At 35.2% G+C, this 18,870-nt stretch overlaps 2 protein-coding genes across 2 annotated transcripts; one reads left to right on the forward strand and one right to left on the reverse strand.

Annotated features, from left to right (window-relative positions):
* Positions 1–1,040: 1,040 nt before the first annotated feature.
* Positions 1,041–8,436, reverse strand: LOC133200763 (lipoamide acyltransferase component of branched-chain alpha-keto acid dehydrogenase complex, mitochondrial-like). The gene is made up of 11 exons (XM_061336549.1): positions 8,372–8,436; positions 7,953–8,052; positions 7,122–7,197; positions 6,609–6,793; positions 6,129–6,256; positions 4,151–4,256; positions 3,543–3,829; positions 3,294–3,371; positions 2,956–3,147; positions 2,463–2,534; positions 1,041–1,634 (listed from the first exon to the last, which is right to left on the reverse strand). Exons 1-11 carry the CDS (start codon positions 8,432–8,434, stop codon positions 1,467–1,469), a joined length of 1,455 nt encoding a protein of 484 aa, XP_061192533.1. The 5' UTR covers positions 8,435–8,436; the 3' UTR covers positions 1,041–1,466.
* A 56-nt stretch (positions 8,437–8,492) lies between these two features.
* LOC133200933 (serine/threonine-protein kinase Nek8-like) lies at positions 8,493–18,462 on the forward strand. The gene is made up of 17 exons (XM_061336747.1): positions 8,493–8,603; positions 9,460–9,665; positions 9,778–9,833; positions 9,985–10,161; positions 10,504–10,553; positions 10,663–10,744; positions 11,019–11,227; positions 11,610–11,683; positions 11,967–12,139; positions 12,248–12,392; positions 13,826–13,902; positions 13,997–14,114; positions 15,262–15,412; positions 15,629–15,786; positions 16,004–16,159; positions 16,402–16,560; positions 17,924–18,462. The coding sequence occupies exons 1-17, from the start codon at positions 8,557–8,559 to the stop codon at positions 17,953–17,955; spliced, it is 2,070 nt and encodes a 689-aa protein (XP_061192731.1). The 5' UTR covers positions 8,493–8,556; the 3' UTR covers positions 17,956–18,462.
* The last annotated feature ends 408 nt before the right edge of the window (positions 18,463–18,870 follow it).

The raw sequence follows: 18,870 nt of genomic DNA on the forward strand, positions 1-18,870 counted from the left end.
CTACATTGGGATAATAACTTATCATAACCTTGGCCTTGAGATTTTTTTTCAATATATTTGATACCCTATTGTAGCCCTCATACCCCCCCCCCCCCCCAAGGGCATGATTTGAACAAACTTGAATCTAATTTGTCAGGAAGCATTAAAACAAGAGGCCCATGGGCCACAATGCTCACCGGAGTCAATATTGCCCTGTTGTTCTTTGTCAGCAGATTTCTTCTCCTATATATTCATATGTAAAGCTTTGATTGCTTGTTCTAGGCATACCCTACCCCCAGGTGCCATGTTTTGAATGAAATTGAATCAGAACTTTCTGAGGATGCTTTTATATTCATATAACTAATCATGCATGGTTTTGCTGTTCTTGAAAACAGAATTATTAAGATGTCTGCCACCCTACCCAACCGGGGGGGGGGGGGGGCATGATTTGAACAAACTTGAATCTACACTACCTGAGGATGCTTTCATATCAATATGACTAATCATAGCTTTGTTGTTCTTGAGAATAAGATTTTTAAAGATATTTCCTAAACATGTATACATATGTTCTTTTGTAAAACTTTGATCCCCCATTATGGCCCCACCCTACTACTGGAGGATGCCTTGAACAAACTTGAATCTACACTACCCAAGGATGATTCCATATCAATATGACTAATTGTGGCTTTGTTGTTCTCGAGAAGAAGACTTTTCAAGATTTTTTTTCTATATCTTCCTATGTAAACTTTGATCCCCCATTGTGGCCCCACCCTACCCCCAGGAGTCATGATATGCTTTTTCAGAAGCTCAATGGAAAGCCAAATAGTGACAAGTAATCCAATATCCAACTTTGAATTTGCATGATCTATTATTGGCCAAATGGACCAAAAAATTATTCTTTAACTGAACCCATCCTAAGAGTCAAATAACTTAGTGCAAGCATAATTTTCATCTCAGACTGTTGTTTCCAGTTATTAAATTTCATGCCATTATTGGAATCCCCATGTGAATTTGGGATTACTTTCACATGAACACTAAGTTCAACATAAGTAAAACGAAACCTCACTCTATACCTGATTTTATTTACATCAAAGCAATCCACACAACTGACTGAATGAGATTCAACCCTGACCTTGCCCGTCTTCACACGAGTAAATAATTTACATGTACAGTACACATACTACCTGCGTTGTGATACACATGTAAAAAGAGTACACAGATTTTGATGTAACGATGGAAAACCAACATAAATTACTACATGCTGGCACAAATCGTGTCTTTTTTGTAGAACAAACATCATAAAAGAGTACATGAAAGTCTCATCTTCTACAGAATTTCAATACTGAATTTTCAGTTGATAATTTCTTTGAAAATGTCCTCAGAAATGTCAGATCTGTGTCTGATTTACTGGAGTACGGTTTATTACGTCATTGATATGGCTTCACAATATGCTGAGCAAATGAAGAGAGAGACAATAAACACAAACATCATCGCAGATAGAGAAGCATCAGACTCGGGTTCTCTAGGTACGACTTCCACAGATTGGAGAAGCGAGCCATTGTAGCGCCCTCTATGATGCGGTGATCTGCTGACCAGCTGGCACACATGATCTGTTTTTTGATAATGTTACCCTTGTCATCAAAGCGAGGTAATGTCTGGAAAGAGATTTAAATATCAGGATAATAGAAAACAAGCAGGTTTTCCCGTAATTCCCTAATTGCCAGAAGTGGATAACTCCATTACATATTGTACCAAACAATAAGAATCACCATAATCATTACTTGTGGTTTACAATTTATAATTGATTTTTTTCTTACTGATTGGTTCAGTTATTTTATGGTTACTAATCATTAAATGAAGAGTTTGTAAAGAAATGCTGAGTTTAGAAAATACATGGATTTGCGTAAATTGTGATACTGTATCTGTTTAGTTTACAATATATTTTAAAGTCACAGAGAATGAAAATCACTTCATTGTATGCCTCAATTCATTATAAACATGTTTTATTGTAGTAAATTAGACTTGTTCTAACAAATGTGAGAATTTACAATTCAATTTTCTCTTATAACATTTTAACATTTTGTCATGGGAGAAAGTTATATTCATCTCAGTCAGAAATTAGACTGTTGACCTCTAAGATATGGCTTAGAAAGACTACCTTCATTAGAATGTCTAAAATTACTAACTCTGTTTTGAAGATAAATTTAATTTCAAATATTTTTAGGATTTGATGAATATTCTAAAATGGTTAGGATTTACATGAATTTCCTTAACAATTCTTTAGTTCTGGGGTTGCATGAAATACCTGATTACCACCATACTGGAACACTTGTTTCCTTTAACATATTCAATATTAATGTACAAGTATACCAAACATAAACCATAAAGCATTTCACAGCAGTTTTGAATACAAAAATTTTGAATTCCCGCCAAAAGCATGTACATTTTAAGCTTGATAACTGGTTTATAAGGATAAAACTTACTTGTAGTTTTCCTAATGCACCTATAGCCACCTCTGGTGGTAATATCACAGGCCTGGCATAAGTTCCTCCTATCTATAAAATAGAAGATTAAACACTAAAAGCTTAAAAATCCAAAGATTTTCTGCAGTCTTTCCTAGAGCACATATATTATAACCACTTGGAGAAACAGTCTCCAGTAACACAGAGGAATGGTAAAACATTATTTTTCCTATCCTTTTTGATCATGAGAAACAACGACTGTCATCAAAATCATTTATTGGTTTTCTTTGTTTAAACAGTTAATGTACAGTACGTGTACTTTGAAAGGCTTATAAAGATTGCATTTAAATTTTCTGTTACTTCAATCTTGCACTCGAAACCCACAGAGCTGGATATAATCAGAGGATATTGAAATTTTAAGAATTTACATGAACATACATAAAAAATATTTTAACAACAGACAAGTGTATAGGTGTGACCTCTGAACTCTGACATGACCTTTTGTTTCACTCACCACTCCAATATTAGACAGAGAGAAAGTCCCCCCAGTTAACTCAGCATTGGTCAGTTTTCCTGCCATTCCTAGTGCTTGGAGACGATTCAGTTCCACAGCTATGTCAAAAATACTCAGAGACTGGACGTTCTTTACACTGGGGACCACCAAGCCCTCTGGCGTATCCATGGCAATGCCAATATTATGTGCTGCCTACAGGATTCAAATATTCTGATTAAGATTCAGTAAGAAATATGTTCATGTATATGCAGATTCTTTTTCAAATACTGAATAAATATAATTTTATATTTATTGTTTTAATTTTCTGTTGGGAAGCTGCTATACATTGGAAGTTTTACCTTGTATGTAATGTTTTCACAATTTTCGTCCACACTCGAGTTTAGGATTGGATATTCTGATAAAGCTAATGATACAGCCTACAAACAAATAAAGTTCATAAATATATTTGGTCAAATTCAGTTAAACCTATTAATTATATCTTATAAATTTATAAATAAAATCAATCAAAGTCTGTGTGATAATTAGTCTACATCATTTTCAATTAAATACTGCTCATAATGTTAAAAACCAAGGCTTCCCCATCATACCTTGATGATAACTGGCATGTAAGAGAAGCGGACCTCGGATTTCTCCATCACACTCTTAATGTCGCTGCGGAGCTCGACTAGTTTGGACATATCCACCTCATCATTATACCCAAATGTAGGAATGTGCGCTGCCTGAGTCATCGTCTTCACCATGGCTTTACGGATTCCTTTGATGACTTCAGTGTAATCTTTCCCTACAGCAATTGTCTCCCTCTTGACTGGTGTAGGTAGAGGGGACAATTTCTGGGGAGGGGCTTTCTGGACTGGGGCTGGTGCTTGAGGAGCAGCTAAATTTAAATTGTCAAGATTTTTAAAAAGTTGAGGTACATATAATTATACACGTATGTAATGTTTTTTTGTCAAAACTTTTTTATCCTTTTACTTTTCTCTTCAAGTATTTAGATAATTTACTTGAATGATATTAATTTTTCAATTAGTACAAGCCACAAAAACATTTAACTTAAATTTTTGTTCATTTTGAATTTTGGTCCAGAGTTCATGTCAAAATTTTTATTATTACATTAAACTTAAAAGTAATAATAGGTTTATGAAGAAACCAAGTTCGCAAATGTATTGATACAGAAATACAAAGGTGAGAAATGGCTTACTCATTTTTGGAGCCTTTGCAGCGTGTTTATTCTGAATGAAGGCTAAGATATCTTCCTTCAAGACTCGGCCATCTTTACCTGTTCCTGGTACATCTCTCAAGTCAACCTGTCACACAATAAACAAGAGGCCCATGGGCCACATCGCTCACCTGAGCACATTGGCTAGGCAAAAGCACAAATCAGTTCAGTATTGAAAAGACCAGGGGGGGGGGGGGCTTTGTTGTACTTGAGATATATTCCTTTGTAAAAATTTGATCCCCCATTGTGGCTCCTCCCTATCCCAGGGGTCATCATTTGAACAAACTTGAATCTACACTACCTGAGGATGCTTCCATATCAATATGACTAAACATAGCTTTTCTGTTCTTGAGAAGAAATATTTCTTCTATATGTTCTTATGTAAAACTTTCCATCCCCCATTGGGCCCCGCCCTACCCCTGCGGGTCATCATTTGAACAAAATAGAATCTACACTACCTGAGGATGCTTCCATATCAAAATGACTAATAATGGTTTGCAGTTCTTCAGAAGTAGATATTTTCCTTTATATTTCTATGTAAAACTTTGATCCTCCATTGTGGCCCCGCCCTACCCCCGGGGGTCATGGTTTGAACAAACTTGAATCTACACTACCTGAGGATGTTTCCCTATAAATATGACTCATCATGGCTTTGCTGTTCTTGAGGAAGATTTTTAAAGATTTTTCCTATATATTTCTATGTAAAACTTTGATCCTCCATTGTGGCCCGCCCTACCCCCGGGGGTCATGGTTTGAACAAACTTGAATCTACACTACCTGAGGATGCTTCCCTATAAATATGACTCATCATGGCTTTGCTGTTCTTCAGAAGAAGATTTTTAAAGATTTTTCCTATATATTTCTATGTAAAACTTTGATCCTCCATATCGGCCCCGCCCTACCCCCGGGGGTTATGGTTTGAAAAAACTTGAATCTACACTACCTGAGGATGCTTCCACATGAATTTGACTCATCATGGCTTTGCTGTTCTGGAGAAGAAGATTTTTAAAGATTTTTCCTATATATTTCTATGTAAAACTTTGATCCTCCATTGTGGCCCCGCCCTACCCCCGGGGGTCATGATTTGAACAAACTTGAATCTACACTACCCGAAGATGCTTCCATATAAATATGACTCATCATGGCTTTGCTGTTCTTGAGAAGAAGATTTTTAAAGATTTTTCCTATATATTTCTATGTAAAACTTTGATCCCCCATTGCGGCCCCGCCCTACCCCCGGGGGTCATGGTTTGAACAAACTTAAATCTACACTACCTGAGGATGCTTCCACATGAATTTGACTCATCATGGCTTTGCTGTTCTGGAGAAGAAGATTTTTAAAGATTTTTCCTATATATTTCCATGTAAAGCTTTGATCCTCCATTGTGGCCCTGCCCTACCCCTGGGGGTCATGATTTGAACAAACTTGAATCTACACTACCTGAGCATGCTTCCACATGAGTTTCATCTTTCCTGGCCCTATGGTTCTTGAGAAGAAGATTTTTAAATGATTCCATTATTTTTTCAGTAATTCCTAATTATCTCCCCTTGAAAGAGGGCGTGGCCCTTCATTTGAACAAACCTGAATCCTTCACCTAAGGATACTTTATGGCAAGTTTGGTTGAAATTGGCCCAGTGGTTCTTGAGAAGAAGATGAAAATGTGAAAAATTTACAACAACAACGACAATGATGACAGACAACGGACAAATTTTAATCACAAAAGCTCACTTGAGCCTTTGGCTCAGGTGAGCTAAAAAGTCACAGCTTAACAAAATTTTTACATTGAATTAAGTACCTTCATGGAAATACAGATTTTGAAACTGAAATCTTCTAACAGTATAATCAAACAAATTGATATAACTTAAAAAAACTTTCAAACCTGAAATTTATGACTGCCTCTCTCTACTTGTGTTTTACATACCTACAATGTAGAGTTACCTGTCTTTAGCAGTTATCTACCTTGTTTTCCATAGCAAGCCTCCTGACAGCAGGTGTGGCCAGAGCACTTTTACCTTTGACCTTGTGACCCAAAAACTCTTCGTCTGAGGAGGCGTTCCCACTATCGACAGATTCAGAACTTGAACTGGCTACAAAATAAATTATTTATCAATGTCACTCAGAGCAGTAGTTTAAATCCTTCAATGAATATAGATCTATGTTTATATTCAGATGAACTTAACATATATTACAAGCATAATATTAAGTATGATTCTGATTTCATAATGGAGATACATGCACACAATGTCTCCTTATTTCCAGCACTGTATGACTCTTTGTATATAAATATATATATGCCAGTTTATGTACATGTGTTGCAGAAACCTGTTACAAAATAAAAGGTATCAAACCTGCAGAAAAATTTATCCCCTAAAAATGTAAATAATGATTATATACGGATATTCTGAGTGGGAGATGTAATTCAGTTTGCTGATTACTAACAAGAAGATCCATCATCAAGTTCAATGTCCACTAGAGGCTGTCCAACGAGGGCAACATCATCCACATCATAATATAGCCGTCTGATGTAGCCGTCATATCGACTAGTGATTGTCACTGAGGCCTTATCACTCTGGACTTCACATATACTGTCAAACTGATTCACATGGTCTCCCACTGTCACAAACCTATTTATAATTACAGCATTTAAATAGTAATAATTATAGTATCAATCATTTATACATTTCAGTTGATAAATTTTGTATTCAATTAGCAGTAGGACAAATTTTAAAAAACAATTTCTAGTCAAAGTAAGTCCAAAAGTATATCAATAAAATTTCCATGCAATTTTACACTGGCATCCGAGGAAAATTGCTGGTTTATTTCAGGTTTATTGAGATATAAAGTTAATGCACAAAAGAGTCAGGGTGTTTCTTAAAGGAAAATAAATGTAACCTTGTATTTACACTAAGGATATATGATATGTTTAGGATACATATTAGTGTTCATACTGACCATTCCTTGATGTGGACCTCTCGAATTCCCTCCCCAATGTCGGACAGTTTGAATTGTTCAATGTCTCCATAAGTCACTGTAATGTAACACTGCTGAGTAAAATTTTCTACTTATCACAGAAATTAAAATTATGGTTTAAACCAAATAAATTGTTAAAAGTGTGCTGAACGAATAGGACCACCTGCTCCCTTGCATTTAAGCCTTTATGGGAATCAAATTACAGGACAACACATCAAGTGTGTGATTATGAAGGGAGAAAGGGAAGGAGCAATAATGCAAGGGTGACAACATGAGAAAGAATGGATGAAGAATGCTGTGAAGGGAGGGACAGTGATAAAGTAAAGATGTGAGAATATGAACAAGTAAAAGAAAATGTAAAAAAGTGAAGGAGGAAGAATGCCACTGTGAGAAAGCAAGAAATAATAAAGCACAGGAGTGAAAATGCAAGGGAACCAGGGAAACAAAGCAATGAGCATAAATGCATGGGTGATTGAGCAAAATGTATTTAAGGACAAGGGAGGAAGTTTATTTTTTTTCTGTTCCATTCAAGTTTATGCTCACTCCTTTGTGTTTTCAACCTCACTTTCTCCCTCTTTGTCACCCTTACAATCTTGCTCCATAAGGTTAGAAACAGAGCGAGTGTGTGGCATTATCAGTACACCATATAAAAAGGATTTATCAAAGGGCTTGTTATACAATGCAGTGATTACATACAACTTAACTTTTATCTTCACTTTTTCATTATCATATATTAAAACAATAACAAGCAGGATATTTAACATGGAAATGTAACATCCATTAAATTTTCATATCAAACTGACCACTTCATACCTGAACTGGAGTGAAATAGTCTATGGTTCAGAGTGATCCTCTCTAAGTTTGGCTGCGCCCATTTACTGTTGATGGGAGTTCTAAATTGTCTCCCTTGAATCTGTCAGAAAATTAAACATTGCAATGCACTGCATTATAACTGATTTATAACATTTTCATGCGAAATGTCACTTAAAATAAATTCATGTCATATTCAAGGTAGGTTCTTTTACAAACTACAATTATACTAGTGATGGAAAACTTATAACAGTTATATAGTTATAGTAATACATGTAAAGTTTTGCTGTAGATCTAGGCCCAATTTCCATTTCACACAGAGTAATCTATTGTTGATTCAGCTTTTGTAAGTTATAATATAAATTCTTGTAAACTGATCCACATATGCCAAGAGACTATTGATGCATGTTAAATGTACTTACGACGCATCGGCCCTGTTGAAAACATTTTCTGTACAATCTCCTTGAAACCAGCGAGGATGCCATTGAGTATGTAGATAGAGAATGGTAAAATCTAGAGGAATTTCGAATACAGCCAAAGTCAATAAAACGCTTCAAATGAGGAATTTTAACAAACGTCTTATCAACATCGAATTGTCATAAACAAAATGGAAAAGTATGAAAAGATTCGCGTTGTCGGCAGAGGAGCCTATGGGTAAAAAATGTTATTATTTGTAACTTTGAAATTTTGTATTTGTTTTTGATGGCGTCCAAGAAAAAAGTACGAACATTCTGAATATTCATTTTTCACTGGGTTTTTAAACAGACCTAATTTTGTCAAGTGTGATTAAAGGAAATTCGAAATAATAATGGTAATGAAATACATTGTCCCTCATAATGATAAATTCCGACTTCGACAACTTCTTTATTTTCATCAGTGAGAAACTTCATATTTTAAACTAGCCTGATATACATGTATTAATTCAAACAAACCAAAGTAAAAATTTAAAGTCGCGTATGGCGTATTTTCGATAAGAATTAAAAAGATCTTTCTATTTGTTTTATTACTTCATATAAAGATAGGACTTTCCTGTAAATTACACAATTTAATCAATTGCGTTTCATAGATATTAGAAATTTAAACAATAGCCGCTTTATTTACCGATCCCGCATTTAAATATCAGACACAGTTTAAAGTCAATTTAACTATAGAAACATGGGGTTATTCAAGTTCCAAATCGATGAACATTTTAATTTTAATCTCTAGGGTTCTCCGTTTAGCAGTACCCCATAATTAACAAATATCATGTTCATCTACACTCAGTCTAATATATTTATTTTTTTAGCTCAGATATGCCATATACAGCTTAAAAAAGTCAATCATTTGTATGATTGACATGCATATATTTATATAAATTTTAAGTTTACTTCCTCTGTTTGGATACATATTTCAAAAACACACCATGCATATAAATAATGATTCAAGATACACAATTACTGTAACAGAAAAAAATATGATGTAGTTTATCTTACAACTAACAATGCTGAAAATAGTGAAATATGCTTTCCAGGACAGTGCATCTGTGTCAGAGATTGGCTGATAAGAAAATGGTCATTATCAAACAGATACCAGTGGAACAAATGACGAAGGAGGAACGGCAGGCAGCCTTGAATGAGGTCAAGGTCTTGTCAATGTTGTCTCACCCAAACATTATCCAGTACTATGAGAACTTTCTGGAGGACAAGGCTCTAATGATTGTCATGGAATATGCACAAGGTTTTTACACATTGCTTTGTGGTTTCTCATACTACTTTTTTAGAATTTTGTTTTTGGAGAGAACTTGATGTTTCTAATCAATATTCATATAAAATCATTTTCTTATTTACAGGAGGAACTGTGATGGATTATCTGCAATCTAGAAATGGCATTTTATTGGAAGAAGAGGTAAAATGTAAACCTGTCTTCTCTCTTAAATCTTAAGTATGGGTTTTTGAGTATTTCTAAATGTTATAAGTAATAGTTGCAGGTAAAAAATTTATTTTATTTACTCTGTTAAAATGGTTTATCTAAAAATATTTTTTTCATTTTTTTTTAGGAGATCCTGAAGTTTTTTGCCCAAATGCTTCTTTCCATTCAGCATGTTCATTCAAAACAAATTTTGCATCGAGACTTAAAGACTCAGAATATTCTACTGGACAAAAAGAGGGAGGTGGTCAAGATAGGGGATTTTGGAATTTCAAAAGTTCTCAGCAGCAAAAGTAAAGCTTATACTGTAAGTATTAAGTTAGAACTGAATAAAAACAGTGATGGTGATGGTATAATGTACTGAGAAATATAAAAATCAAATATTGAAGAAAAATGGTGAAAAGTAACTAAGGCATTTTTAATTTTATACCACCAGATACTATCATCAAACTCTTAGGGCATAGGCATTTCAGGTGTTCTTTTTTTTGTTTGTAGAATTGCAGTAAAGTAAAGAGCAATAATCAATAAAGTAATTTAATTTTGATTGGAGTTTTTATAGACAGTGTAATTTCTCTGAATTCTGTATAGACTTGCTTGACTTTGAATCTCCTCTGTCTTTTGGCTGTTATTCCCATTTTGTTCCTTGTAGGTTGTTGGAACACCTTGTTACATCTCTCCGGAGCTGTGTGAGGGAAAACCGTATCCTTACTGAATATATTTTGTGAAATCAATATGTATACATATGATAAAGCCCTGAGTATTGAAAGATTTCTTATTTTAAAACAAGTACTTACCTTGACTACTGAAGTTATAACCAGAAGAGCGATATATGGGCCCTGGGGTGTGTACTGTATGAACTGGCCAGTCTAAAAAGAGCATTTGAGGCTGCAGTAAGTTACAGTAGGAAGTTATAAATCACTATCAAGGGGAGATTTAGGAAGATCAAGTTTAGCAGATGTAAGGAGAGACAATGAATAACAAGTGAATTACTTCTCCTTTATATAAATACTTGAGATTTTCAGCTATATAATTATTACGTTATAATGATTGTCACAAAGAATTAATCAAGAAATTAAGCTTTTTAGACTTAAAAACAAGAAATTTTTTTATGTTGAATAATTTTATTGAATCATGTATACTTATACATGTGTATCTATATTACAGAACTTGCCAGCTCTTATCCTGAAAATTATGCGAGGAACATTTTCTCCAATCTCTGCAAATTATAGTGAGGAGTTAAGGGCCTTGATTCTGGGTATGCTTCACCTGGACCCCAATAAGAGACCAAACATTAATCAAATCATGGCGCAGCCCATCGTAATTAATGCTTTAATGACCTTACACACAGACTTGGGGAGAATTCCATGTACCAAGTAAGTCACAGCCCATCGTAATTAATGCTTTAATGACCTTACACACAGACTTGGGGAGAGTTCCATGCACAAGTAAGTCACTTTGACTGGGTTGATAGAGATTATATTTATGCCCCCTCCCCCCACCATCAAACCAGTATTTACTCAGAATAATCATAACATTAAAAAGGGTAAAAAAATTACAAGACCAAGTTTTAATAGTCATTGACAGATCGATATATTAACAGTAATTTTTTAGGAAGCTATGAAATAATACTATAACCTGCAACCTAGAAGTTTGTTCAGTGAAAATAATTGTTACTGGTACAAACACATTCTTCTGTACATGTACTTTGTTACTGGTACAAATGCATCATGCTCTATACTCTGTTTTCTGTTACAGAGTCAGTCGCCCCATCCCTCCCACCACTGCTGCGAGAAGTCGAATACCAACACGGGGCAGCATGACACCAAGAGGTCTGAAAATGTTTTTTTAAGAAGTGCTGTAAAATTGTTCTTTTATTCTCAGATTCTTTGAAATAAGATAATTTATGAAAGAGGGGTCAGGTGTAGAGTGGATATTAAAAAGTTTATCTTCATGAAAGAAAGCTAATACTGATTTCAAAGACTTGAATTTATGTCAGTGTTTTTACTTACTAAAATGTACACCTTGCATGTCATATTTTTTTGGCAAGGGAGAAGTTCTCCTGTTTGTCAAAGTTGGATGTACATGTATATACTATTTTTTTTTTCATTACAGATGCTCTGTCTGCAAAACCCCCAGCACTTAGTTCTGTGTTTTTCTGGGGGATAGGTGTTTCTTCTCCAATAAAACTCCCCCTCCCCAGCAGTGATACACAGGTCATCCAGGTTTCAACAGGGCGTACACAGAAAGCTGCTGTCACCAAGAATGGTCGACTTTTTGTGTGGGAGGTATACAAACAAACATAAAGTACATGTATATTGAATTCACACAATGAGAAACACTTCCAATGGTCATACTATTGTGTAAGAGAAGAAAACTTGTACATGTATTTCCAGTCCTCCACGGTGGGTACAGACACTCTGATCCCTGGAGCCACAGAGAGCCACACCCCTACGTATGTGCCAAGGTATTTGGAAGGTCAATCAGGGGTCAATATTCAACATGTTGCATGTGGTGGTCTCTTCACAGCTTGTCTCACAGGTAATTTATATTACACTTAATGAAATGTAGAATGTTGGATGCAGAAACATGTATGTATTTGCTATTTAATGGATGATTAAATAAAATACTGAGGTACAGTACAAATATAAATGTATATACAGTACAATTCGCTTATTATCATAGTTTATTTGTCAGGCCAAAACTTTATAATAAGCGACTTTTATAATAACCATAGTCGGCTGAAATTCATGTCGGACGGCTGACGATACGATGTTTGTGTAAATTATTAGATGTATTATACATCTTACGTTACATATAATTTCGATTTTTTAGGTTTATTTGAAATACAAGTTAACTGACATATCATTTCACAATACTTACTTCCTGTTTCAACTTTTTATTATAAATAAATTCACTTAAATAAAGCTTAATACGCTTCAAACTCAATCTTCTAGATCCCTTGGCATCCATCTTGTTTATTTTGATCTACTTTCACTTTTAATTTATGGTCAATTCAAATTACCAATGTTTCGTTTCGTTTTTCTTTTTTGTTTTGTTTTTTGTTTTGGTCACATATTAAATAAATTAACACAGCAACAAAGCATGCATTCAAATTGTTTCTTTTATTCATCCAAAGTAGACATTAAAAAAATTACCTATTTACACTTAATGTCGCCGTATAATTAAAATTAATTGATACACTGATGAGCACATGCATTAAAAGCCGCTTGGGCAGACTGGTGAAAGAGTTAATTTCACTTAATTATTTCTTAATTAATCTGGTAGTTTTGTAAATGTAATTAACTATGAACATTGATCCAGGCACCAAGCGTAAGAAAGCTTGGGTTAATATTGACACTAAATTTAGTTTCAACACATTTGGTAAAACGTATTTATTACGAACGTAAAATTCAGGAATAACATAAGAAGAAAATAAGTTATGAAAAAAAAGAGTTCGTGTTATCCTGTCATGTACTTCATGAAATAAACAGACTCCCTGTCAATCGCTCAGGTAAGTGCACTGAAGTGTGACTAATCTCCCCAGTCTTTCACTATCGGCAAATTTCAAAGTGAAAATCAAGCCATTGTGAATAGACAAGCGACAGTGTATGAACCACAGGTGTAGATAGGTGTTATCTTTTGTTTTGTTGATTGTCCCAAGAGTGAAAAGGTGTGAAAAAAATATTACGGACGGACATTTTCTATTATAGTAAGCGAAGTGTATACTTTTACCTATGATAATAACAGACAAAATTTATAATGAATTATTAAGAAATGGTTTTGTGTTTCAGATATCTATGATAAAAAAAGTAGTATGATATAAAACCGGTATGATAAAAAACGAATTGTACTGTAGTATGTAGGTAATAACAGTTTAACATCTTTTGAGAAAAGTGTGAAGAACTACAAAGATTAAGAAAATGTGAGAGATACATGTATGACATTCATTTCAAGTTTACTTTGATTTTAAGATCGAGGGATTTTGATGACATTTGGCAGTGGGGTTTATGGATGTCTTGGGCATGGCAACTATAATGATGTGGCTCAGGTAAGATTATATACATATTCCTCTGTGTCAACACTCTTTATATATCTAATCAAGCACATAGGCATACTTAAATACTTCTTATATATTATTTCAGGCTAAAATAGTGGAAGATTTACTGGGTTATGAGGTGGTTCAGGTGTCCTGTGGTGCCTCGCATGTTCTGGCGGTGACCAATGAACATGAAGTATTTTCCTGGGGAAGAGGAGACAATGGTAATCAGTCATGACAAAAGCTTACCTGTGTACTACCTTTTTGCAAGCTTCAATATTAAATAATATAGAAAAAAAAATAAGGATCAGGAATCTACTCCTTCCCCACCCAGTAGCAGAATACTGTTATGTACAGTGAAAACTGTCTAATCTGACACCTGTTCAATCCATTTCTCTGTGAATTCCAACTCTTACTTAAGTTCCCATTTTGCTGTTTTCCTTGTTTTTTCACGGTGCAATCTGAACCATGCCTATTCCGACACAAATGTTGTCTCCCGGTGGATGTCAAATTAGACAGGTTTCACTCTACATGTATTATACTGTAATTGTATTCTAGGTTGTCTGAGACTGGGGGATCAGGAATCCTACTCTTCCCCTGCCTAGTAACAGAATATTGTTCCTGTATTGGTATTGTAGGTCGTCTAAGACTGGGGGATCAGGAATCCTACTCTTCCCCTGCCTAGTAACAGAATATTGTTCCTGTATTGGTATTGTAGGTCGTCTAAGACTGGGGGATCAGGAATCCTACTCTTCCCCTGCCTAGTAACAGAATATTGTTCCTGTATTGGTATTGTAGGTCGTCTAAGACTGGGGGATCAGGAATCCTACTCTTCCCCTGCCTAGTAACAGAATATTGTTTCTGTATTGGTATTGTAGGTCGTCTAAGACTGGGGGATCAGGAATCCTACTCTTCCCCTGCCTAGTAACAGAATATTGTTCCTGTATTGGTATTGTAGGTCGTCTAAGACTGGGGGATCAGGAATCCTACTCTTCCCCTGCCTAGTAACAGAATATTGTTCCTGTATTGGTATTGTAGGTCGTCTAAAACTGGGGGATCAGGAATCCTACTCTTCCCCTGCCTAGTAACAGAATATTGTTCCTGTATTGGTATTGTAGGTCGTCTAAGACTGGGGGATCAGGAATCCTACTCTTCCCCTGCCTAGTAACAGAATATTGTTCCTGCATTGGTATTGTAGGTCGTCTAAGACTGGGGGATCAGAAATCCTACTCTTCCCCCGACTAGTAACAGAATATTGTTCCTGTATTGGTATTGTAGGTCGTCTAAGACTGGGGGATCAGGAATCCTGCTCCTTCCCCATCCAGTATTAGAGTACTGTTGTTTACTTGTACCGTGGTATTTTATTTGTAGGTCGTCTAGGACTTGGGGATCAGGAATCCTACTCCTCCCCTCGCCTGGTTTCTATCCCTGAGCCCCTCCGTCCCTCTTCTGTACACTGTGGTGTGGACTGCTCTATGATTCTCACCCTGGACAACAAACTTCTCTGTTGTGGCAGCAACAGGTATGACTCATTGTCATCCATAGCACTCTAGCAAATAAAAGTAGCTATTTACACTCATAAAGAAAATTTCATAAAAATATTTCATTGAATCAGGAGTATACATTATGTTTTATTAAAACTAATCAATTATGAATCAGTCATGTAGTTTTCAGATTCTAGTACATTGTATGAAAGTTTTTTTAAAAGCTGCTTTACAGTTAATTGACTCAATTTCAGGTACAACAAGCTAGTATTAGATATCATTGCTACAGATGGTACATGCATGAAATTGGTAGATGAAATACACACCTTTGTTCAGGCAGCTTCTCATCCAATCGGAAATCTCCTCATCAAAGGTGTTGCCATGGGAACCTCCCACACAGCAGCAGTAACAGGTTGCTATTTTTGGTTTATTTTATTTTGATTAAGGTACTACCAATCTCTCCTTTCTGCTCTTATGTATTCCTAAAAGTCTATAAAAGACCTGACAACAAGGCATTAATTGTAAATGGGTTTTTTCCTAAGTTGTGCATTTTTACAGTGTACATGTAAATATCTTCCTTTAATGCTTTGTATTATATCAAGATTTAATGCAATCTCTCTTTTTTGAAGCGGAAGGTAACTGCTATACGTTTGGTAACAATCAGTTTGGACAGCTGGGTAATCAGGTTAGCAACAGCAGACAACCACAGGAAGTCAAGATTGCACCGAATCAGAAGGTTGCCATGGTAGCTTGCGGGGACACTTTCACTGTCGTGGTGGCAGAGGGTAAGGACTGGTAAAAACCCTGTATAACACAGGTGATGACTGGACTTGAGTTGAGAGAGTTGCTCTTTCATTACTAGTACTGGAATGATGTGTAAAAACTAATTACAAGTTTATATTGAATGATGCATCTTAAAATGCTGCTCATTTCCTTTTACAATGATTATAGGAAACTTCAAAAGTTGCAAGGTTAAATAAATCTGTGTTTGTCAGGCTGAGCCTTTTCATTTTGATTTTTTCTATAGAGGGAGAGGTATATTCCTTTGGGAACCAGTCAAGAGGTCGGCTAGGACGTCCTGAGGAAGACCCCACAGAACCAAGGAAAGTCCCCTTCATAGGAGAGGAGCCCTTTAATGTTGTGTCTCTGTCTTGTAGTCATGGCAACACACTTTTAGCCACTAGACGTATGTATCATAAATATATTTATTATTTTAATATCATCATCCTACATGTAAGAACTGTGGCATCATTTTATATGTGGTCAGTTTGACAATCATGGACAATGTTTTCACAGATCTAGCCATTTGTTATACCCCCCGCAAACGAAGTTTAGGGGGGGTATATTGGAATCGGCATGTCCGTCTGTCTGTCCGTCGGTCTGTAGACGAGATTTTGTCCGGACCATTTCTTGGAAACTGTTGCAAGGATTTGTCTGAAAATTTGTACACTTATTATTTGCCATATGAAGGTGTGCACCTGGTATTTTCATCATGATTGGATATTTTTTTTGCATTTTACAGGTGTTTTTTTCATATTTATTATGTGGTTTTGTCCGGATCTGTTCCCAGAGACCATTGCATGGATTTGTATGAAAATTTGTACACTTATTATTTACCATATGAAGATGTGCACCTGGTATTTTCAACATTATTTGATAATTTTTCTGCATTTTACAGGTGTTCTTTTTTTCATTTTTATTGACTTAGTCATTTCAGGTTCATGTCTAAGGTTTGAGACATGGAATCTAGAGAACATCTGTAAAAAAATGTGAACTAAAGCTTAAAATTACTCATTAGAACTAAAAAAAAAAAATCACAAAGTATTAAAAACAGTTTTTACATTACACAGCAGATAATGTAAATCCATTTGTCCCTTGGGAGTAATGAGTGGACATGCATCCAGTTAAAGATTTATTAATGAGTTCAGTGTGGGAAGCTGTTAGGGCATCTCTGATCAAGCAGGTCTTATCTACATCTCCTGGGAATTGGGCAGAAAGAAATAAAGATCTCTGTTTTCTAAGTCTCTTAATTGTAATATATGTCTGTCAAAATACATAGTTACAGTTACTGGAACCAGCCTTTTATTTTTAAAATGAGTTTCATATAAAGGTATTAAGATCAATTTAATTTTGTGTAATTATGATATTTTTTTTTTCAACGATCAATTTGCAGTGTCATGTCTCACAAAGATGACAGATAGTTGCAAACTATTTTTTCAATGTAATAAAAAAACACTGTAATTATTAGTATTGATGTTTTATTAGGCTGCACCTTAGTTTCATTCATTAAAAAAAATATGAGTAAAATGTTTAAGCAAATTGTAAACATGCACCTCTCACATCTAGAAAACATTAGTGATTTGGTACCTTCTCGGAAAAACCCAGCGGGGGGTATTTGTCCCTTTTGGACAGTTCTAGTTAAGTTTGAAGGCCAAAAAAGAATTTTTGGAGGAATCATAAATTTCATCTTATGACACGTTCTTGAAAATTTAAATCATTGTATAAATAAATGCCATCTTCATGAAACTGTTCATATTTTTGCGTTACAGCCACACAACAAATGAATGGAGAAAACATATAAGGCAGATATGAAAAAGATGACTATGCATTAAGGTTCAGGCTCCCTGGTGAGAGTGACCTCTTTGTGGAAATACAGGCACAAAACCATGCCATGGAAATTTGCATAGTGCTGTTTTAACATGTGGGCTGTACATGTTATTCACCTGTACCATTAATTCTGTGGTAACATTTAAACTCAGGAGATCGTAACATATTTACGCATACCAGAATTTCCAAGTTGCTATTTAAATTCGGGAGCTGATGCTACACAAAAGATCATGTGTTCTACAATGTGCTACACGGGCCTAAAGTTAGAAATTATGTAATTGTTGCAAGTTGATGGGAATAATTTTAAAGCTTTTCATTATTTTTATCATTATTTTCCGTCCCTGTCAAAACATGCATTTGTGCCAAATGAAAACCATGTTCCTTTTAAATACATGTATTGTGTACTACGCCAATTTTTGGATTTTTTTTTTGCATTTGATGATGTGCCAATATAGTGTGCAATAAATACAAGTAATTCTTAGACTTTTGTTCACTTTTTTTAGTTTTCATTTTCATATTCAGTTTATGTAAAACGTCAATTTACAACATTCCAAAATTATCGAATTTTGTTAATGGGGGCAGCTATGCCTTATCTATCTGAGTTCTGTGTGCACTGAAGTGATGCAGAATTTTTGGTTGCATGCCACGCTGACAGAAATAACAGGTACTTAAAAATCAAACAGGCCTATTAAGTGACAAAGGAGAACAAAAGACAAATTTTTACATACCATTTATTGCAAAAAACAATTTTGCACCACTTTTGAATTTCTGCCATTTGAAGAAAAACAAGAGGCCCATGGGCCACAACGCTCACCTGAGTAACCTTGGCCTTGCTGTTTTTCACCTGATTTCTCCCCCCCCCCCCCCATAAGTACTTATTGTGGCCCCG

Source organism: Saccostrea echinata, unplaced genomic scaffold (assembly GCF_033153115.1).
Source record: "Saccostrea echinata isolate AGI-Se365-2 ecotype Australia unplaced genomic scaffold, CSIRO_AGI_Sech_v1 ptg000041l, whole genome shotgun sequence".
Taxonomy (NCBI): Eukaryota; Metazoa; Mollusca; class Bivalvia; order Ostreida; family Ostreidae; genus Saccostrea; species Saccostrea echinata.